This window comes from Phyllostomus hastatus, unplaced genomic scaffold (assembly GCF_019186645.2).
Source record: "Phyllostomus hastatus isolate PE091 unplaced genomic scaffold, TTU_PhHast_1.1 phas_contig_80, whole genome shotgun sequence".
In the NCBI taxonomy this organism is placed as follows: domain Eukaryota; kingdom Metazoa; phylum Chordata; class Mammalia; order Chiroptera; family Phyllostomidae; genus Phyllostomus; species Phyllostomus hastatus.
In genome coordinates this window covers 38,232,514-38,255,652 of record NW_025333960.1, presented here as the reverse complement: position 1 = coordinate 38,255,652, position 23,139 = coordinate 38,232,514, and the positions used below count along the sequence as shown (strand labels likewise).

Sequence of the window (23,139 nt, the reverse complement as noted above, 5' to 3'; positions counted from 1 at the left end):
AGCTTGGCCTGTGCTTCGATGGGGGGATTGGAGGTCCAAACTGGCCTCTTTCTCTCGCATTACCCCATTGTACCCGTGCTAGGAGCCTTGGAGTGGGCGACGCAGGCGTTGCACTGGGCCCCCACTATACGAGAGGCATGGCAACCTGCCCCTCGTCTCAGCCTTGGTGGCACAGAATACTCTAGAACCGCAGGGCCCATACTCTCTGGGTCCCGCACATCCCAAGAGCCATGTTCCAGCCTGTTCTCCACGGTGTGGCCTGTTTCAGGCAGAGCCGGGTCTGACCAGGCTGTGGTGGGGTATTTTGGGGGGAGGCCTGAACCCTCATCGCATGCCCAGTGGGGGTCGGGGGCTTCTGCCCACCATGGCCGATGGAGATGGGGGCCTCAGGGTTTGCAAAGAGAGGCTGTAGCCCACGTTGAGAAGGCAGTGGCTCTGGACCCCAGGGTGCATGGGAGCTGCTTTGGAATGCACCTTCTAGCCAGGTGAACCAGAGAAGGTGCACCCGTCCATCTCCTGACTGAGACGGAGCCCATGAGGGGAAGAGAATGGCCCCTACCAGAACCTGAGCTCCAAAGGGACCTCAGAGGCCATCCTGCACAAGCTTCCAGCCCTGGGGCTCCCTCCTGTCCTGCATCCCAGACGGGGGTCGCCCAGCTTATGTTGGGACACACTTTCCCCAGGCAGCCTCCTCGGAAAGGCTGTTAATGGAGAGGATGCAGTGATGACGAGGAGGGTGTCGATGTTGACGATGACAGCGATGGCAATGGTGGTGGTGGTGACGATGGTAGGTCTCCTACCTGTGGCAGGCACATCGTTTATCCAGCCATGGAGCAGTGTCTGCAAGAGAAGCTCCCAGATGTGGACATGCCAAGTCAATGAATATGACCACTGCAGACTTTGTTTTATTTGATTTAACCCTTACCATAGTCCTTCAAGGAGGAAGTGATCCCCCTATTTCAGAGAGGAGGACATTGAACGCAGTGAGAAATTTGGTTGGAACCACATAGCCAGTAATAGTAGAACTGGGCTTTAAATATGGGTCGCTTCAGTTTCATAGTTCACACTCATTTCATGGATTGTTTCGTTCACTCATTCACTTGCTCGCTCGTTCATCCAGGCGATCACCTGTTGCGTGTCCCCCATGTACCAGGCTCTGTGCGAGGAGCCGCTCTCTGTCACTGCTGACAGATCTTTGTGTGGATGGGGGGCATTCTGGGTTGGGGGCGTCCCTCTGGGTCCAACAGAATTTTGTGTTTTCCACTATATATTTGTCTTCCACAAGATAGTTCTTCAGCTACCCACATTCTAAATTTTTAAATTAAATTAAAAAAATAAGAAATAATATATATGTAGCACAAAACTCATCGAGGTACAATGTGATGAATTTTTAAGTCTGTGCATGTGTGTGTGACCACCATTCAGAACAGGACACAGAACGCGTCTGGCCTCTGGAAAGTGCCTTCTCTCTCCTTCCCAGTGGCGACAGCTTTCCTGAGTCTGTCACCGCGGGTTAGTTTTTGCTGTCCTTGAACTTCATGCAAATGGAATCAAGCAGTATACTTTTTTGTTCTAGCCTCTCACTCCACATTATATCTGAGAGGTTTATCCATGTTGTGACACATTATATAGTTTGTTCTTTTTTTGTCGTGTACCATTGCATTTTGTAAACACATCACCTTGGATTCAACCACTGTGTTGTTGATGGACTCTCGGGTTAACTCCAATGTTTAGCTACTAGGAACAAAGCTGCTACAGATCTCGTATGCATCTTTGACGGACATGTACTCTCATTTCGCTTGGATTTATAGTTGGAAGAAGAATTACTGGGTCATAGGGTGTTGAGCCTGGGCATAATTGTGTAATATTGTGTAATATACAATACTGGGCTTTGTGTTTAGCTAGCAGGGCTTTGACAATTGACATTCTCTCCAGCAATATATGAGTGACCACAGCTTCATGTCCTTGTCAGTACTTGGTATGGCCAACCTTTTTAACTTTAGCCATTCTGGTGGGCATATTGCAGCATCTCATTGTAATTCTAATTTGCATTTCCCTAATGAATAATGATGCCCAGCACCTTTCCATATGTTCATTGGCCATTTCCTCTTTTATGACATGCTTGTTCAAGTCTTTTGTCCATTTCCTAACTTTATTGGATATATACTTTACTTAACAATGAAATGTATCTATTTTACTTAATTTTTTTTAAAAGATTTTATTTATTTATTTTTTAGAGAGGGGGAAAGAGGGAAAAAGAGAGAAAGAGAAACATCAATGTTTGGTTGCCTCTTGTGTGCCCCCTACTGGGAACCTGGCCTGCAACCCAGGCTTGTGCCCTGACTGGGAATCGAACTGGTGACCCTTTGGTTTGCAGGCCAGCACTCGATCCACTAAGCCACACCAGTCAGGACTATTTATTTAATTTTTTTATTTATTGAAATTAGAAAGAGAGAGAAATAAACATCGATTTGTTGTTTCACTTATTTGTGCATTCATTGGTTGCTTCTTGTACGCGCCCTGACCAGGAGTCAAACCTGCAAACTTGGACATATTGGGATGACGCTCTAACCACCTGAGCAACCTGGCCAGGGGAAACGTATCTGTTTTTTTAAGTAAATGACAATTTGTTAAGCATTTTGTAACATAATATGACGTAAAACCGCCTGCCCTTTGAGAACAGCGATAGTGCTTCTGTGTCTTTTCCACACACAGTTAACGAAGAGCAGGAAGGATGTTTTTGAGTCAGGTCTTCATGGGAAACATGGGGTCCAATATGCCCAACAGGAAATGCATCTACTTTAAGTGTGCTGTTTGCAGAGTGTTGACACGTCCACATCTGTGCAGTCGTCAGCACCATCTACTTAGAGAGCATTTAAATTACCCCCCCAGACTTCCCTGGGCCTCTTCTCAGTCAGTTCTCCTACTCCCAGCCCCAGGAAGCCATATTCTGCTTTTTCTGCTAAATAGAGTCGATTTGTCTTTTCTAGTTTCATGCAAATGGCATCAGAGTGTGCAGTGTTATGCGTCTGCCTCCTCTTGCTCACATAACCCCTTTGAGACTCGTCCCTACTGCGTGTGCCGTGGTCCGTCCTTTCCCACTGCTGAGTAGTACTGTGTGGTACAGACGAGCCACAGGTAGTTTACTCGTTCGCCCGCTGATGGGCATGTAGGTTGTTTCCAGTTTAGGGCTTCTTGGTAAAGCTGCCGTGAACATTTCTGCGCAGGGCTTTGTGTGGACATGTTTTCATTTCTCTTGGGGAAAGTGGCACTTCTGGATCACATGGTATGTTTATTTTTTTAAAAAAATTGTTGCCCATTAAAAAACTGTGTAGTCCTTTTTTCCTTATAGATGTGTGTGAATTCTTTATATCCTCCAAGTATGAGTCCCTGTTGGATGTATTCCAAGTACCCTCCACTCTGTGACTTGTCTTCTCATATTCATGGGATGGTCTTAATTTTAGAGAAAGCCAGTTTGTCAGGTTTTTTTTAATGGTTAGTGTCCTGTTTAAGAAGAAACTGTGTACACTTAAATCGACTATCGTTTCTTCATCCTTCTCCTGCACCTCAGACTCTCCTTTTCTCCAAACCAAGCATCACCATCTTCTCTCGTGTAACTCGGTCTAGAACTTCTACCATGCTGTCACCTCTTGTGGATGCTTGCTTTGGAAATGCCCTTGAGCGTATGGAAGCCGTTTGGGCCACACTGAGGTCCCAGAGCTGCCCCAGGGAAGGCTCCAGGAGCTGTTTGCAGGTCAGGCGCCCCTGTGGTGCAGACTGTGAAGATTAAGGCTTTGGTTATCACAAGATGGAGAGTCACACAAACATCCTACTTCCTCCCTCCCCCTCACGGTGCCTTGATGGGGACCTTCGTTAGAACCCAGGGCATTCAAAGAAAAGGTGCCCACAGCAAACAGAACAAGCTTCGAGAGGACAAAGAGAGGGGAAAGCAGTGCCCCTGCCAGAGAGAGACCCCCTTGGCAGAGCTCCACACCACCCGGCCCCAGGATGGAGTATCCTGAGATTAATGACTGTGCCCAGGACGTCATGGGAGGTGAGGGCTGGCAAGGCAACTGCATTATGCAGAGGACAAAGAGGAAGGTGAGACCGAGGTGTAGGCTCTGAAGGTCATGTCTGGAAGGACATCTGGGTGCTGTGGTGGAAAGACCGCAGACTGTGCCCCCAGAGGCCTTGGGCTGGACTCTGGCTTCGACACTGTGTGATGTGGGACCTGTGCTTGTCCCCCCGCCTTGCCTGTGAAATGAGTGTGCAGCACTATGTGGGAGGCTTTGGTCTTACCCCCAAACTTGGTGTGGGTCTGACGCTGGCTCAGAAGATGGGAGGTCGTAGCAGGAGTTTATAGAGTCCTTTGTGGCCAGGCATCCCATGTGGGGCTGGCAGGATCTTTGGTTTCTCTGTGTCCATGGAGGATTCAGGAGTGTTTTTGTGTGTGTGTGTTTTTTTCCCTGAGCCTGCCACCTGTCTCTCCTTTGCTCCTGCAGTGTATGAGGTGGTCGTAGCCACGGGGGATGTGCGTGGTGCAGGGACGGATGCCAATGTCTTCATCACCATGTTTGGAGAGAATGGGCTCACTCCCAAGCTCCATCTCACCAGCAAGTGAGTACCAGCTCGGCCTGGGGGCCTGGTTCTGGGACCCAGCGGGGAGGCCATGTGTGTCTACATACCTGTTGAGGGGTACAGGCCTCTGCTGATGACAGACCACGTGTCAGCCAGGTGTCTCCCTGTGATTTCCTGTCAACCTTCCCTAGCTCCTGTCCTGATTTTTTTGTGTATGTACAGAAATGCCTACTTTGGATCTTAGAATTCCCAGGAATTCATACTCACAGTCCCTTGATGTGGGGGAATGAATACTTGGACCCAAGAAGGCTGAGTCTAGGTCCAGCTTTACAGCTTAGTTGCCTTGTAACTTTGGCCAAATCTCTTGCATCCAAGGCCTTGGCTTCCTTGTATGTCACCTGGAAGTGATCAGCCCACTTTTACAAAACTCACAGGACTTTTGGGAAGAGGAGACAAGATCCTGTATGCAAGGGAGCCGTGAGCTTAAATGCTCTGCACTCGATCTCACGCAAGCACCAATGTGATAGTAAACCCGCCCGCCACTCGCGCCAGCATATGCATTCCTCGTGTATGTGTGTTTGTGTAGATGTGCACACGTGTGCATGCCTGTGCCCCCCATTTCATTGTGACCCACGGAGAGCAGGGGCTGCTTCCTCTCCCTTCGGTTCTTCCCCCCCCCCCCACCCCCAACACACGTGCACGCACAGATCTGCAATGTAACACTTTGCAGAAGCAGTGAATTCCAGAGATGTCTAGGGGCCTCACGGATGGTCTCGGCAGCTGGTGCTCAATCTGTGCTGGATGGCACGGGGGGCCGATCATCTGGGCCTGGGCCCGCCGCATCCTTCCTTCCTCCCAAGCAGCTCCACTCATGGTTATTTAACCCACCGCGCTTCTGAGTCAGATTCTATTTGTGTCAAGAGCTCCACAGCCGAGACAAATCTGAGAACCACTAAATCTAATTCAACCATTCATGGGGAAACTGAGGCCTGGAGAGGAGCAGGGAGCAGCTCTAAGTCATGGAGCTTTTTGGTGGGAAAGCTGGTCCTCAGACTCCAGGTTCTCAGTGTAGACCTTTTCCTCGATCACGTGGCCTTGTGGCCCTGGCAGGTGTGTGGGAGGCTCCAGGCTGTGAACTGGGGTTTATCGCTCGGCACCTCCCTGGGTGGCAGGGGAAGCTGTGGAGGGGTGGGGTCCACAGGCCCGGGCATCCCCACATTCTGTGCTCAGCAGACTGACCCAGCCCCGCGTCCCACTCTTACCCTGAATGTGTGCGATGGTGCCAAGGCCGCAGCGTCGAGGCCGGCGTAATGTCCTCTTTTGTCCCTTCCCACAGATCAGGGTACCTGCCTGCTCGCGCCGCTTGCGCTGCAGAGTGACTCGCGTGTGGAGCCTGCCCCTGCAGTGGTGTGGGCACGGTAAAGGGAATACATGAACCGTCCATCCTCTTTGCCATGTGACCTCCCAGCCTGCACTCCTCCGGGGAGAAGCTGCCAGACCCCGGGGGAGTTGGCCAAGCCTGTCCCTTTTCAACGAAAGAGCCATTCTCTTTTCTTGTGGTGGTTCTTCACTGTCTGCCCCTCTTTCGTGCATCCAGTCTGTCCAGAGTCTGTCCTCAGACTCTTCCCTCTCCCCTTTGTCATTTGTCAAAACATCCTCTCAGGAAGGGACTCAGGGTCACCTTGTATAACCTGGCCTGAGGCTTTGTCACTGGAGCCTGCGTTCCAGCCTGTCTTCTCAGTGGGGAGGCTGCACCATGGTAAAGGGGTCTGAAGCCTGAATGTGCCGGCAGGGCCAGGAGGTCTTGGTCTGCTGAAACCGCATGGAGGCAGCCAGTCTGTCCGGGCTAGCCCCATGTATAGGAATCAGCACCCTCCCCCTGGTACCCCACAGGTCGGCTGACGGGTGTCTCTCTCCTATCTGTGGCATGCCCCTGGCAGGGAAGCAAGAGCACAGGTCTGGCCAGGACTCCATCTGGCTGGTCCCGAGAGCTCTGCAGGAGCCCGTGGGGAGGGCTGGTTTCAGGGATGCAGGCATGGTTTGCAGGACTGGCTGATGCCCTGGAGAGGTGAGAGGTGATGCGTGGAGAGACGCCATGTGGAGTGGAGGCTGAACACAGGTCTGCTCTGTGCCCTCAGCATCTCTCCCCATTCTTTGCAATGGAGCTGAGTGGATAATGCGGGATCAGTGTGGCTAGAGCAGGGCTGTATAGGGGAGGCCATGTAGTTTGGGCCTTGCATGGGGAAAAGGACTGGGCAAGAGAGGAACTGAAAGAGGGTACTTTAGAAGGGGAACAGCTTTCAAAAGCATGGAGGCTTCGGGACCACCACAGGCCCACGGGGGTGGGGAGCGGACCTACAGGAGGGGCAGAGAAGAGGAAGGTCAGAAAGGCAGGGAAGGACCAGACTGTAGAAGGTCTTGTGTGAAAGCTGATCAGTAGAGGCTCAACTTACTATGTGTCCGAGAAAGATTAATCTGACCACGGTGGGCAGGCAAATGGGGAAGGAGGAGACCAGAACCTGGCTGCTGCAAGGCCTGGGAAAATGTCTACAGAGAGGATTGCACAGGCCCACTCCTCACCAAGACCCCTTCCGTTCTAGATGGAGACCTCGGGTCTGGCAGGGGAGCGCTGCTTTCCCGGGGATCCCAGGTGGCCCGTGTAACCCTGGCTGGCTGGGGAGGTCACCGTGCTCTGTGAGATGAAGATGCAGGCAGCTCAGCCCAGCATCACCCCTTCCAGTCCCTGGGGACTGCTCAGAATGCCCAGTGGTCCCCAAATCCCTAATCTCACTGTCCACTGCTCTTCCCTCCTCACTGTACGGTGCCATCTCAGAACAAAGCCCCGCGTCAGCTGGAACGGAGCTTACACACGCAGGCTGCAAGGCAGTTTGGGGATGATCAGGTTTCACTGATAGCTCGGGGCATCCGAGAGGGTTCATATCAACTTCAAATGGAATGTTAGGCAGGACCTGTAGTCTTAAAATTAAGCCACCACCCGTCCTGGAGTTTCTCCCTGACCCCTTTCTCTGCGGCCTCCGGCCATACCCCTCACCCTGTCTTTCTCTCCAGCTTCTCCCACGATCCTTTCTCTCTCTCCCTTCAGTTCCTGTCGCTCTTGTGTCTTTTCTCCTAGGCCCCAGGATTTGTCACCTTCCACTCTCATATGGCTTATCAGGATTTTTTTTCTTACCAACACAAAATAATTCCTGTTGCAAGAAGGACTTCGGTGGCTGTTGGTGGCAAAGGGTGTGATGTTCATTTTGATTCCCCAATAAATTACTGACCTGCACCCCAGCCCCCACACCAGTTAATGCTAACAGCCACAGCATGGGGGTTCCCTTCCCCATTGTCCAGGACCGCCCCAGCACTGGGTCACATGTTCAGAATACGGCAGAAGGATGAGGTCTCATGTATCTTCTGGGACACGGTTCTCCTGCGGAGAGCTCGCTGTCTGAGTGTTGGAGAGTGCCTGGCACTTTAGCCCGCCGGCTCTGCCCGGTCGGTGGCTGAAATGCCCTGTGTGTGCTTGAAGGCTCTCCCGGGTGGGTGCCCTGGGCAGGGGGCTGTGTTCTTCTGCACTAGCCTTCCTTTGCAGATCGACCAGGAGCCACGGAGAAGCGGCTGCCTTCCAGCAGGAGGCGTGAACAAGTCTATTTCGAAGGTTTCCTGTGACCAGGAAGCCTCTGTCCTTTGCTCTTTCCTCTGCACCCCCAGTCGTTTCCCTGAAACCCATGGGCGCCTGTGTTCTGACTCACCAGAAGTGGGGACCAGAAGTGGGGGTTTCGGAACCTGACCCCCAGTGCGCTGAGGTCGGCCTCGTTTGGAATTGTTCTGGCCCCTACCCTGGAGAGAGGAGACTCGCCCCGGAGTCCGTCCTCCTCCCTCTTTGAAAGACGAGCCCCCGGCGATGCGGAAGGCCTTCCTCTGTCTGCCCAGGCTGCACTGGTGGCCAGGCTGTAAACACGGTGGACGACTGCTTTGTCCCCTGTGATCCCCCCAATGGCTGCAGTGTGGTCCTGGGACAGTGCCAAGTGCCCCTGCGGCCAACCCTGCATCTTTTTCTCCTGGTCTCCCTTCTTCCAGCTTGCTCTCTGGAGTCTGTTTTCTGAGTGACTCGAAAGCCCCGTGGCCGCCCGTCTCCCAGACACGGTGGGGTCTGTGAATGACCCCTCCCCGGTCGGTGCCCAGGCCCCTCCCTGAGAGCAGCGGCCAGGGGTACCCAGAGAGCTGGCTGCTTTCCTTCCAAACCCACACCTTATCTTTCCCCTTCCACATCAGCCTCCTCTTCCCCTAATCATCGGCACTGGCTGTTCCCCAAATTCCACGCACCCTGAGAGGACACAGCCAGCGACCCTCAGGCTTATTCCAAAGACTTTGCCACGGGCAGCTCCGGGCCGGGAGGAGGGGGCCCTGAGGCCGAGGCTGTGCTTTGATCAATCACACAAACAAGACAGCTCCCTTCGGAAAACCGAAAGTTACACATAGACCAGAGTAAATAACTGACACTTTGTAATAGTCTTACTGCATAGATGTGATGTTTTTGTAGAAATTGCCCAGTTTTTGTTGGTTGTTCTGCTTGTATGTTCTATTTTTAACCTGCCTTTTCTTTTAAGCCTGTATCATAAACTTGTTTCTTTCGTGAAATCTTTTTCTTAATAACAGGATTTTAATGGCTGCATAATATTCTATCATTTAGCTTCCTGGGGTGCCTGTTTCTTAGGGTATTGATTTGCGGCCAAAGATTCTTGTCTATTTATTCTAAAAGTCAATCTTCTTGTCTCCTATATTGAAACGGAAAATACCTCCTATTCGTTTCTTTGTTTCCTAGTCACATAACTCTGACGCACAGGATTGATGTTCACATGTTTTCCGAGTCATTTAACAACCGCTTGGCTCTGAAACCAAGTATGGTGTGTTATTATTGCCCCTGGAGGTGAGATTCTGACAGGTGCGCTCAGCGAGCCTGGGAGTGGGCCCTTGCCCTCCCGCAAAACTGACCGCACCTCCGGGGCCTCTCTCCCCTGACAAAGTCCCCGCAGGGTACGTTTTCACCGGATTTCACGGGGCTGCACTGCCTTAGGCGGGCCCTTGGCCAAGGTCTCGTGAAGTGCCCACCGCCACCGTGAGGAACTTCTCCCCAGGGCAGACTGTTTGCCAAAGCAGGTCTGTTTTCTGAGTCATGGCTTCTGAGGCTGTAGAACCAAAAAAGCCTTCTGTTACTGAGAGAGTCTGAGCTTTATTCCCTTGGGGAAGAGATCCTCGACCTCCCTCTGTCTTTGGAAACACAGGGATGGCCAACAACCAGGCACACATCTCTGCGCTTCTCTTTTCCCATGGGCTGCGCTAGTGCAGCCCTGCTGGGAGCACGGGGCGGGGTCTGCAGCTCTCAGACCCCTGGAGGCCTCACAGGGGGGCGGGGGGCAGGCGGAGCCGCAAGCAGGATGGGCTGGGACGGCAGGGGTCCTGGCCCACATGGAAGATGGAGCCGATGTCCGCGTGAGAGTCAGGCTCTCGCTCCTGGAGGACTCCCGTGTCTAAGCTGATCAACTCTCAGATGCCCCCGTGTCTGCACAGGCCTGGGCACCTCACTGTGGACCGTCTCAGGTGCACAAGCTTCCATTCGCACCGTCTGCAGGACGCCAGATGTGCACCTCCTTGCCGCCCCACTTCCCTGGTTGCTGATTTGGGTTGAGTATTTCCTTTCTTGCTGGAATGGCAGGGCGGTGGACCCCCACCCAAGGTCTGCATCCACTTGGGGCTGCCATTGCAACTCTCCCCAGCAAGAGCAAGGCCTAGAGGGACAGGCCTGCAGCCCGGAGGGCACCTCGGCTTTCATCGAGCTGCCTTCCTCCTCCACCGTCCCCACCCAGAGCGACCAGAGGGCGTCAGTTCGTGACTTGGGAGAGCCAGGCTCCGGTCCCAACTCTGCAATCAGCGAGCAGCTCACTTGTTTGTAACATGGGGCTAGTATCGCCCCCTACGCTTGCCTTCGCAGTACACTACAAGGATCGCGAGATCCTGGGTGTGAAGGCGAAGGGTGAATGCCAACCGCCCTCGCCCCCTGCCTCTCCAAATCACATCAGAAAGGCATCCCTGAACGGGACTGCTGGCTCGCAGCGCTTCCCAGGAGTGGGACGGCGGAGGGAGAAGGGGGCTGCCAGCCCTCAGGTTTCCTGCCGGGCCTGTGAGCCCGGCACCGGCCGAGCTGTGTGTGTGCATGTTCTTTGCAGGAGCAAGTCCGCCTTCGGGAAAGCCAACACCGACGTGTTCCGGGTGAGGACCAACAACGTGGGCCTCCTCTACAAAATCAGGTGAGGATCGGCCCCCGCCCGGCCCGGCGGGGACCGGGCGGAGGCAGGTCGATTGGGAACTGACTTTGTTTTTGTCACTTTCTGGGTGTTGATTTCTCTCCTCGTGTCATCTGAGGGGTGACCAAAGGCCCAAATCTTTTCCTCCCACCGCGTGAGTCACAGTTTCCCAAAATTCCCCACTAGAGATTCAGTTCTCTGAGTTCAGACAATTTGAGGTGGTTTTCCACAAACTCAGGAAATATGCTCCGGAGACCCCAGCCCAGGGGTTAGGAGCAGACCGAGTCTAGGTGGCCGTGGCTCAGATTGCTGCCCCGCCATTTCCTAGTTCTGGGAATTGGACAGGTTTCCTCTCCAAGCCTCAGTTTCCTTGTCCGTAGGAATGGTGAGGACCCCGAGAGTTGCCCTTAGAACAGTAACTGGTGCACAGTGAGCACTCAGCACGTGCCGAGATGCCTGGAAGTTGGAGCGTTAGCAGGAAGATTCGAGACACGGCAGGATGCCTGCCGGCAGAGAGTGCCCGCCCCCCCCCCCCCGGAACTTGTCTTGTGAATGCCATGGGAGGGACAACCCTCTCAGCCTGGTTGCAGAGGAAGAGCCTTCAGTGGCCCGTTTTTACCCTCCTGCCCCCTGTACCCGCCCCTATTCAAGTTCATGCCCATTTGTCTGGATGTCAAGATCATCTGTGGTCTGTTGCACCCAGATTGGGGCCTGAGCAGGAGTCAGATACTGCCTCAGTTCAGCCTGACTTTCGTTCCTCCCACTGGAAAATGTACGACCATGCACCCCTCTGCTGGGGAAGTAAGGGGCACGTGAGGCCACTAGCACTAGTTGTGTGGGGAACAGGGCCCTTACAGGGGGGGGTCAGGGAGAGGGTGTCGTGTGTGGGGCAGGAGACCACTACGCTGAGGGCCTCCTCTGTGCCAGGCAGAGGCATGCGTCCTGAGCAGGTCACGCGTGCCATTCACTGTTGGGGTGGCGCTGACTCAGGCTGTGCTGGTCCCACTGAGACCTGTAAGGATACGGTTTCACCGTGCCGGGCAGGGATGAGATGCTTGGTGCAAAGGGAGGTCGTCCCGGGGTCAAGTTCTGGGGCAGAAACTGACCTCAGAGAGGAAAGGGGGGCTGGCAAGGATGAGGGGGAAGTTACTGGGGGGCCTGTTACAAGAGTCTGGGTGTGTGCTGTTCTATACAGCAGTCCCGGGCCCCGGTGGCTGCCGAGCACCTGAAAGGTGGCTAGGCCACAGATGCTGTGTGTATAAAAGCCACCAAGTCTTTTAAAACGTAGTATAGGGAAAAGAATGTAAAACATCTCATTCATAAAGCTTTACATGATTATATGCTGAAATGGTATGTGGATTAGAATATATTATTAAAATTAATTTCACTGGTTTCTTTTCCAGTGTGACTACTAGAATACACAACATTACATAGGTGGCAAGCACACGCGACTATGTGATACTTCTGTGGGACTCCACCAGTCTGGATGGCTGTCGGGGATCCTCTGGGTGGAGGGACTCAGGAGGGCATCCGGGGGCCGTCTGAGAGTCAGGGAGAGAGGGGAAGCTGAAGATGGTCCTGCGGGAAGCCTTGGCAATCCTGGATTTTCTGAGGAAGGCAACGCTTCCTTGCATGCGATGTAACAATGGAACATTGATTAATAAGCACATCCACCTTGCAAGGCATTTGGTAGAACTGGGGTTCAAGAGGCAGAGTAGCAACAACAAAAGGACTGACCCTTTCTTTGGACTGAACATGCGGGTGTTGCAGCCAGGGAGGGGAGTCGTCTTCGTTCTGCTGACGACAGCGTGGGGTCTGCTTCTGCCCCAGGATAGAGCATGACAACACCGGCAAGCACGCCAGCTGGTACCTAGACCGCGTGATTGTGACCGACACGAAGCGGCCGCACCTCCGTTACTTCTTCAACTGCAACAGCTGGCTGAGCAAAGTGGAAGGCGACCGCCAGTGGTGCCGTGACCTGCTGGCTAGCTTCAACCCCATGGACATACCCCGAGGTCAGTGCCGGGCTGGTTTGCCCACCGTTCCTCCCTGCCGGGCTGGGAAGTCCCAGCTCCCCTTGGCGCCCTCCAGGGTCTTCCTGTTGGCCAGGGCCCAGGCAAAGCCCTATCTCTTCCCTGTGGCCTTCCCACGAGCAAGCTCACATGGGAAATGGAAGGACCTAGAGGCACAGTAAAGGGATGGGAGCAGCCCTGAACCCATCCTGTGTTTTCAGCAACTCTTATTGTTCTGAGTTCAACACCAGCGTCCCCTCCTTCCTATTCTGTTACCTTCCTCCTGGCGCCGAAGGGAGCTGAGTCACAGCCAGGGCGTGGTGGGCGGGGATCGCCGCTTCCAGGGCTCTGTCCTGCTGCCCCCGACTCCTGGTTTTAATGAGGGAAACGGCTTCTTTCAAGTGCATGTCTGGCCAAAGGTCTTAAATTTGGTCTCATTAGCTCAACAGGAGACGGGGGAACAAAGCCTGTGAAAACACACGCTGTAGTCCATGTCCTATTTTATCTCATCTTTGTCCCTTAAAGCTCTGACCTCACCTCACCCTGTTACTGAATACGCTTTTCCAAAAAGAGAATACCGCAAGTGGGTGCCATCACCATAACGCCATCCCAGGGAGCCACGGGCCAGCGGAGGGGAAGGCCCTTGGCAGCCAGGAGAAGTGACTTTCCTGTGGTCACAGCGGAGGGCTGACACTCTCCTTGGATCCTGCCATCCAGCATGCACCCTGGGTCTCCAAGGCCACCCTCTGCTGTAACCCAGCTGGGCAGAAGCAGACGCATACTGTGTGTCCCAATGGGCTTCGGCCCTCAGCGCCTCTGCCCGCCTCCGACCTCCCACCTCCCAGCCGACCTTGAACGCTTGCTTTGTTCCCCTTGATCGCTATCATAATAACATGCAACTTTGGTTCTTTTTTTTTAAAGATATGTTATCGATCCTTTCTCTTATTATAAAAGCCAAATTTGATTACTGCAGAAAAATTAGGAAATAGAGACACACAAACATAAAAAAAGAATCCTATAATTCTGTCACCTGCAAAGACATCACTGAAGACATTCTTGTGCGCTCGTTTCCAGTGTTCTCTCGGCATTTGTGCTCGTAGTCAGAAAGAACGGGCTGTCGGGAGGAGGACTTCTGAAAAACCACCATCGGGAAGGAATGGATGATGTAACGCAGTGGTTCTTCGTTCTCTATGAGCGTCGTCCTTCAGGGTAGTGTTTTCTTGCCTTTGAAGGGAAGACAGAGACCCCTGCTGGTTGACCGGGACTCCCGCCCCTTCGCAGGCTGGCGGGCCCTGAGTTTTTGGTGTTTCCGGGCTGGATTCTGGAAACAGGAATGGAAAATGGGATCTTGAAGAATTCAAATGACCGCATTAGTGAACAAAAGGTTAAATTTCTTTGCTTTTCAGCTGGAATTATATGAACTTAGTTTTTGATTGCTATCAGAGATCTTGGAGGATCAAAATGGGGAAGATAATTATGTTTTTATTCATGCAGTTTGATAGATAAAAATATTTCCAAGTACGGGCTATGGGCCAGAGAGAGGAGGGGAAAAGGGAGATTCCATTGTTCAGTCCACCACCTTCCCGGCACCCTGAAGGAAGGTGGATCTTTAGGGGCCTTGTTCCCTCCCCCCGACCTCCAAGGACCATCCCCCGAAGTTCTGGCTGAAGTCAGCTGGAACTTTCTTTCCTACCTGCTCTGCAAAGAAGGTAGGTAGGTTCAAGGCTGACCAACTGACCCTCTGACAGGTCAGCAGATAGCAGTGGGGGGGGGGGGCGGGGACTAGACCTCGATCAGGTTTCTAGATGGTTTATCCACAGGGGATCTCGCATGTCCTGCTTAAAGACTCGGCCGTGTGGGGAACGTGCCCTACTTGGTGTAGGTGGTGAGCTCTGGGGCACCAGGACCGCTCCCTGGACAAGGAATCACCTCGCTCACGGCACTGCGCCTCACATTGGCCGTGGAGATGACTTTTCCCGCTCCAGGCTTCTCTTTAAACGCAGTTTTCGGGAGAGGCACCCAACATATTCCTAGTGTCTTGGGGTTAAAGGCCTGGGCAGGGCCCCTCTTCCTTCACGGAGCTCCCGGGGGAGAAGGTAGGCATGCGGAGTTTCCAGATAAAGGAGGGAGAAGTTCGTGAGCTCCCCGTTGTGGGGATGGAGGGTCCCGGAACCAAGTCGATTTCTTAGCTGTTTTCACCTGGCTGGTACAGTCGCCGCCTCTGGCACCAGGATCAGCTCAGACACTTGGCCTTTGGGCTTTCTTTGGGCTGACTGCCTGGCCTTGGGGATCCGTCTCGGGGCCCCAGGGAGCCAGGCTGGTGTGTCCCTTCAGTCCATGGGGGGTTCCTGAACCCCAACCACTCACGTTCCACCTTCAAGATTTTTATGTTATTTAAGTATCACTTCCCTTATTGTTAACTTATTCTTAACTCAGTTTTTGTGATTTATATTAACTTGTAAGTTTAAGAATGTTGATATGACTATCATAAAAGACTAGTATCACTTGCTATAAATATCAGGTTTATCAGTACACAGATAACCCTCCCCTATCACCCCTAACATCCAGCACACACCATCGGGGCCATATAAACCGCCCCGCCCCCGCCCTGGGAGACACTACCAGCCTGATGTGGGAAGAAGGGAAAGCCGAGTCCAATGGGGACGGGAGGAGGGCTGGGAAGATACTGGAGCTCCTCACGAGTCCTTCCTTCACTTACCTCTGGGTGTGAGGGGGTGAAGGGCAGGTGGGTGTTTATTACACAGGTAAGTCAACTGAGGTCCAGGGAGGCGGGCACTCAGCCAACGTCAAACAGCCAGTCACCAGTTGAGCTAGGACTAGAACGCAAGTCTCCTAACCCCTGGTGGACTGTGCTTTTTACCGGCCCCATGGGCAGGGCCAGACCCAGGGCAAACAGTCTGGCACCTAGAGGTCAGGGCCTGAGGGGTCACACCTAGGGACTGTGCAGGTCAGAGTCTTAACATTTTTAAAAAGATTTGAATTATTTACTTCTTTTAGAGAGAGTAAAGAGAAGGAGCAAAGCATCAGTGTATGAGAAGTACTTGGTTGCCTCTCATGTGTCCCCAAGTGGGGACCTGACCCACAACCCAGGCACATGCCCTGACTGGGAATCAAACCAGCGACCTTCAGCTTCGCAGGCTGGCACTCAGTCCACGGAGCCACACCAGCCAGGGTGACCATCTTAACATTTTTCAGTGTACAATTCAGTGGCACTAAGTAAATTCACACTGTTGGGCAACCATTACCACCATCCGTCTCTGGAACTTTTTCGTCTTCCCCAAATGGAGCTCTTACCTATTAAACAGCAACGTCGCATCCCTCTTCCTCTCGGCCCTTGCTAACCTTTACCCCACATCATATCTCTCTGCGCATGGCTGCTTGGGAAACACGTGCCGGTGGGATCACACAGTGTGGATCCTTTCGTGACTGGCTCATTTCACTCCACATCCTGTCTTCAAGGGCCATCCCCATTACAGTGTGTTTCAGAACTTCATTTTCTGTAAGGCTAAATAATGTTCTAGTGTTTTACATATATATGTAATAAAATGTGGCATATATATATATATATATATATATATACACACACACACATGCCATATTTTATTAATTCACTCATCTATCAAAGGACGTTTGGGTTGTTTCCACCTTTTAGCTATTGGGAATAACGCTGCTATTAAAATTGGTGTAAACTATCTGTTTGGGTTCCTGCTTTCAGGTTTTTTTGAGTGTATACCCAAACGTGGAACTAGTGGGTCATGCGGTAATTCTGTGTTTCACTTTCTGAGGAGCTGCCACACTGTTTTCTGTAGCAGCTGAATCATTTCGTATTCCCACTGGCAATGCGCAAAGGTTCCAATTTCTCTACTTACTCATCAATACTTGTGATTTTCTATTTTGTTAAAATGACAGCCATCCTAATGGGTGTGAGGTGGCATCTCCTTGTGGTTTTGATGTGCGTTTCCATAATGACTAGTGATGCTGAGCATCTCTTCATGTGCTCGTTGGTCATTTGTGTTTGGAGATTGTCCGTCCAAGTCCTTTTTAAAATTTACTTAAAAATTTATTGATGAGAGAGAGCGAGAGCAAGAGAGAGAGATTTGTGGTTTCACTTGGTTATGTATTCATTGGTTGATTCTTATATGTACCCTGCCCAGGGAATGAACCTGCAACTGTGGTGTATCAGGACGATGCTCTAACCAATGCTCTACCTGGCCGGGCAGCCAAGTCCTTTTTAATCATTCGTTATCATTGTTGTCAAGTTGTAGGCATGTATCCAGAATGTATTTAGGATATTAACCCTTTACCACATATATGATTTACAAATATTTTCTACTATCCCATGGGCTGCCTTTTCACTCTGTTGATGATTTGTGTTGATGCAGAAAAGTTTTTATTTTTTATGAAATCTAGTTCATCTAATTTTTCTTTTACTGCCTTATCATATCCAAGAAATCATGGCCAAGTCCAGTGTCACAAAGCTTTTGTCCCATGGTAAGATTGTTCTTCTCCAGGGTTTTAATTTTAGCTCTTATGTCTAGATCATGGGTCCATTTTGAGATAATTTTTATATGATGTAAAATAAGTTTCAATCTAATTCTTTTGTATGTAGATATCCAGTTTTCCTGGAATCATTTGTTGAAAAGACTGTCTTTCACCCGTCGAATGGCCTCGGCACTCTTGTCGAAAGTCGTTTGACCGTGTATATGAGGGTTTATACCTGGACTCTGTATTTTGCTCCCTTGGTCTACATGTCTGCCCTGACGCCAGTGCCACAGTGTTTGATTATAGTAGCTTTGCAGGAAGGTTTGAAATCAGGATGTGTGAGATTCTTTCAACTTTGTTCTTCTTTATAAAGACTGCTTTGGTTATTTCAGGCTTCCTGATGTCATGCTTCTTTTGGTGCATCCTAAACACTCATGAACTATTTTTAACAGTGACAGTACGCCATATTGACTTTGCAGTCAAAGGGCTCTTATTCACCTGGAAGCAAAGGTGAAAATGCAGCTTGCAGCCCAGGTCCTCAGTTGCTGCCAAGGACTTCAGGCTGCTGGCAGAACCTCCTGGGTCCTCCTGACTCATCCCCACTCGAGTGTGCAGGAGTAGGTGCCCCAGTCTTGACTGGCTGGCTCCCTCCCCATGTCTCAGGGGGCTGGTCCAGGCAAACGCCACACTTCATGATTAAGAATCTCAGACATACATGCCCATTAACGGGGAGTTAGCAGCTGTCCCTATGACCGTCTCCCTCCTAGAGTGGGTATCGGGGGTCCTGGCACCTTCTGGGGCCTGGGGAAGGTTGGTAGCTGATTTTTCAGCGTAACCTCATCAGTTATCCCTGGGAGCACAGTCTTGGCTACCAAACTGCACCAGAAGTGTAGTGGATTTTCTCTCTTGCCATCTGCCTCTTGGCATTTCCCCCATTACCATGAATGCCTGACTTCCTTCCTGGAGGATTTCTTCCATCCCATCTGGAACGGCCCACCTCTCGACAACCTCGAACCCAGCGGAACAGAGCAGCTACACTGACATCTGCACGTGGATGGCAGCCCCTGGCCAGACTCTAAGCTCCGTCTCCAGGCCCTGAATTGACGAATAGCTGCTGTTGATGATGCCCCCCCCCCCCGAGGTGCTCCTAGATGCTGGGTCTGGGATAAGGATGTTCCTTATCGGCAAGGTGCTTGTAGCCCAGTGGAGGACACAGATCGCCATAATACTAGGTCCCTATAAAGAAGGTAGAGGCCGTCATGGTTCAGAGCTCCATCTCTGAAGTCACAGAGTCCTAGGTTCAAATCCCAACAATGCCATCTACTAGCTACATGACCTTTGAACAAAATACTCCTGTAGCCTGTGTCTTGGTGTGCACACACTTCATAATTGGTACCTTTTGTAAAATCCAGAGCACCCCCAGGAAGTAAGGCCTATTAGTATCCCCACTTTGCACCAGCTATGAAGATTGAGGGGAGCACACAGAGACCACCTCTCTCCTTCCTGTTGCCTCATCTTGGGCTAGCAGCTCCCTTTTCTGCACCTGTTTGCTCAGATTGTGTGGGCTCTAGTGTCTGGCAGGTGGCAGCTCTGAGTGCTGTTCTCCCACGAGGAGGTTTTCAAGGGACCCATGGGAAATGGGGCTGAGGCCTGAGGGACAGAATAAGACACCCTCTGCCACCTGCTCCCAGACTGTGCCGCAGATGCCAGATTGCTGGTGGTAGTTTCTGGGGGTTCAGGCCTCGTCCTATAAAGCCTGGCAGGGACCCAGCAGGGCTCTGTCCCTGGAGCCCCCGGGGCTTGTCTGGCCACTGCCTGGGTGGGGTCTCTTTGCTCCCAGACTTCTGTCTCAAGTTGCTTAGAGAAAAAACCTCCGTTAATACATACGCTAGGGCCTGAGGGGACCTCAGGGCCAGAGCCTGTTCCCCTCATCTGCTTTCTTTTATCCTTCCCATCCGTTCTCTCCAGCCACCCAAACCCATCCGGTTGAAGGCCCCAGCCTCTCCGGGAGGCATCTGGACCTGCCCCTGGACCTCGGCTTCTGCTGCCCCGGCAAACTCCAGAGAAACTGAAGTCTACGCCAGTCACTGTAGCAGAGCGACTCTCCATGTGGTCCCCATGGCCCTAACTGTAGTCAGGGATGGGCAAGGAATCTCCTGGGCAGAGAGGAGGAACTTTTCATCCTGCTCCCTGAGATTCAGACTTGCTCTGGTTGAATCACCGCCAGAATGAGCCACCGTGGCTGATGGGGTGGGGCGTAGCTGAGAAACTCCAGATCTCAGGGACTGCTGTTTGCCTTTTTGGGTGCTAACTACTTCATATGTGTCTGTCTGGTCTCCCCAGCCAAGTGCGGGTTCCTCTGAGGGTGGCACTTCCACTGGTACCTGCCAATGTGGTCACTGGGACTTAGGGACTTGGGTGAAGATTCATAAGAAACAGGTCATGTGGGTGTGGTGGGGGTCACGTGTAGATGCACCCACTCATGAAGACCAGCGCAGAGCTGGATGGATCAGGCTCTACTCGGGGGAGGGGAGCTGCCTTCCAGCACTGCCCCTCGATCGCTGTGTGTCTTAGGCAAGTTACCTGTCCTCTCCGGGTTGCTCCTCATCTCGCCAGAAGGTTGCAGGGCTGTGCTCTGAGGCCCCTCATCACACTGGCTTTCTCTGGTATTCTGCTAGCTAAGCGTCTCCTCATCTCTCCTCCCTGGCTCTGCTGATTTCACTCCCCCCAGCCTTGATGCTGTCACTTTTGGCGTGACATTCACGGGGCAAGGCACCCAGGTGCAACTAATGAGCACTCTGTAAGTTGCACAGGCTGAGAGCACGGGACGACTCACTCCTCTCTGGCCCCAGGGAGGCTCTGAGCACACTCTTGAGGCTGGGCGGGTGGTGCCACTTTGAAGGATGAGGGGATGGGAGGGAGAAGGTGGGGGTGATATATGAGTCAGACAAGCCAGGATAAGATGATGGTGTGATCTCTCTGGTAGATTTGAAATGACCCAGTATTGGATCTTGAAGGAGCTTAGGCCAGGGGCAGTCACCTGGTAGGGAGGTATGGGTTAGATCGGTTTAGGGAAGACCCTGCCTGCCCTTCTCACTGCCGAGATGATATCATTTCCTGCCTTCTGGCCAAGTAATTGTCCCCATCCCAGCACCAACCCACAAACCCTCCCACCTTGAAAAGCATTGAGATGGTCACGTGGCTTAAATTAGTACTGAGCCCAAACCGCATTGCTCTGGGGAAAGCTCTGCCAACTTGGCAAAGAGACAGGCCTCCGAAGCCAAGAGCTGAATTCCAGCTGGCCTGGGGGCTGTTCACACCCCAGGGCTGTCACTTCCCAGGCACAACAGCTCATCGATGATTCAGACCCAGACTCTGCCAACGGCGGAGAGGGCCCTTGCTCTCGGAAGGGCCCAGTCGCTGTGGGTCCTATTTCCTCCCCTGCTCTCAGCTGGGACCTGCTCCTCAGGCCTCCTTAGGGATAAGCATTCTTCTAGGAAGCATTTATCTTCTTTGGAGGATTAATAATAAATAGGGCTGCAGCCAGTTTTATGTTATGCTCCAAAGAGACTGATGGGCTGGTTGCTGGAGAAAAGAGAACTGTACCAAATGAGAAAGCTAGCGCTGGGGCCGCAAGCTGCTGGGAGCCTTGTGGGAAGAGGTGGAAGTGGGACTGTGTTTGTCCCACACAATCACTGTTTCCGCTCCCGGTTATTTCATCAGGTGACTGGGTGACACTTTCATTGCCGCCCATGCGGTGCTACACAAGGATTATCACACAGCTCCAGATGTGTAGCCGATCTTAGCAAGACCGTGTTGGGCATGGTGCCCAGGGTGCGTTTGAAGAAAGGACAGGACAAAAAAGGGGATTGTGATTAATGTGTATGAGGGGCATGTGCAAATGGCGCTACCTACAGTGGATTGCGGACCTGCCAGAGGACTGCATGGCGCAAAAGCAAATGCAAATTGAAAGCATCTTGGGTGATTGATGCAAAAAACTCCCATCATGAGGGCTCTGCCAAATAAACCAACGGGCCTGACTTGTTCCCAGATTCTACTGGATCATGCCAGAGAGTAACTAAACCATTGACTTAAAAATATGGCTCTTGGTGTCACAAAGCACCTAGGAGTGTATATACCCCGAGTTCTCAGGTCTCAGTTCCTCCCCCAGCTTCGGTGTCTGCCTCTGTGGCGCGGGTACACTAGCTAGCCTCTTGGGTCCTTTTAGGATTAGTTGAATGTTGACCTTCATGACCCTTTGGGACTAGCCCTCCTCCACAGGGCAAAAGGAGATTGGCTTTTGGTGCTTGCTGTCCCTTATCCACCTTTGGTGGATACACCTTTCCCATTTAATTCCGCCCCCCCACCCCCCCGCCCAATCCCTTACTTTCTATTCTTCTGTGTAGTGCCCACCTCCTCCTTATGAGCTTGGTCTTTGGACCTTATTCTCTGTGATCAAAACCTGTTCACTCTACCAGTCAGGCAAGCATGAGCTGATGCTTTAAGCGCTTTGCCTCTATTTCCTCATCTGTAAAATAGGGAACAACATTAATTCCCACTCATCAAGTGGTTGAACTGATTAATGGGGGCAATAAACATCAAGGACTCACTACAGTGCCAGGCACATAGTAAATGCTCTGTAGATGACGCAAGAATCATGGCCGTTGTTGCAGTTATTGATATTCTGATGTTTCCCCGTCTTCTTCCCCTACACTCAGGCTTGGTCTGATGCTAAGATGCACAGACTCAGGAATCTGGCCTCTCAGAATCAGAAAGGACTTTGGAGCCAATAGGCTCATGACCTTGACTGCAGTTGAAGTCTGCAGGAAGCATCCTCTTCCCTCTCCCTGATATTTCCCTTAACCCATCAGCTCAATGTTATCCAGGGTCTCGCTGTAGCTGCTGCAGGTGTTGCTAGGAGTCGTCGTTTCTTAGAACCCTACAAGGTGGTCTTGGGCCCACAGACTCACATTCTCTGGGTGAGGGCTTCAGGGTGGGAAAAGCTGGGCCAGCCCTGCAGCGCTCTCCTCCTCTGAACTTCACAGCAGCTTCCCGCCCACCCCATCTGTTCCCACGTAGCACTGCAGAAAATCATCTCCGGAAAGAGTGGGAAGAAGAGAACTGCTTTGAATGAGGCCCCAGTGAAGAGTGTCAGGGAATTTCAGGACCAAAAGGGACCTTCTCTACCCCACCTCCATTTTGTGGAGGAGAAAATGGAAGTTCAGCGGAATTAAGTGACCCGCTCTTGGTCACCTGGACTCACGATACCAGCTCATGCTCCTCCAGTGTCATTCAGTGATCCCATGGGTATTTGTTGGGAATCTTCTATGCACCAGACCCTGTATGTGCCCAGGGTAAATATGCAGGGGCCTAGATTATACAGGGGAGAGAATCAGGCCAATAAGTAATCACAGGGCAAAGGGGTAGAATGTTCTAAGTGAGGATGACTAACGGAATCCAATGGGAGCATGGAGGAAGGGCGAATCAGGAGGGCTTCATAAAGGAGGTGATATCCAAGCTAAGACTTCACAGTTGAGAAGGAGTTTGCTAGGCTTTCAAATAGAATGAGGGCACTTGCGGACCTGCTGGGCTCCAATGGCACAGTGCCTGATTCACACAGCTGGAAATAGGTCCTCCAACTCACGGCTTCTCTGTGGCCTCGGGTTTCCCACCCCCCAGCCCATCCCCCTGGGTCCACTGCCAGTCACTCTGTCCTTTAACCCAGCATCCAGGACCTT

General features: G+C 52.1%; 1 protein-coding gene across 2 annotated transcripts in view; it reads left to right on the top strand.

Moving 5' to 3' along the window:
• The window catches only part of LOXHD1 (lipoxygenase homology PLAT domains 1), a 133,000-nt gene that overhangs the window by 189 nt on the left and 109,672 nt on the right, over nucleotides 1–23,139 (top strand). For both annotated transcript variants that reach the window (XM_045849809.1, XM_045849808.1), the window contains exons 2-4: nucleotides 4,503–4,617; nucleotides 10,809–10,889; nucleotides 12,717–12,901. In XM_045849809.1, coding sequence (XP_045705765.1) covers nucleotides 4,503–4,617; nucleotides 10,809–10,889; nucleotides 12,717–12,901 — 381 coding nt within the window. The remainder of the gene's footprint in view (nucleotides 1–4,502; nucleotides 4,618–10,808; nucleotides 10,890–12,716; nucleotides 12,902–23,139) is intronic.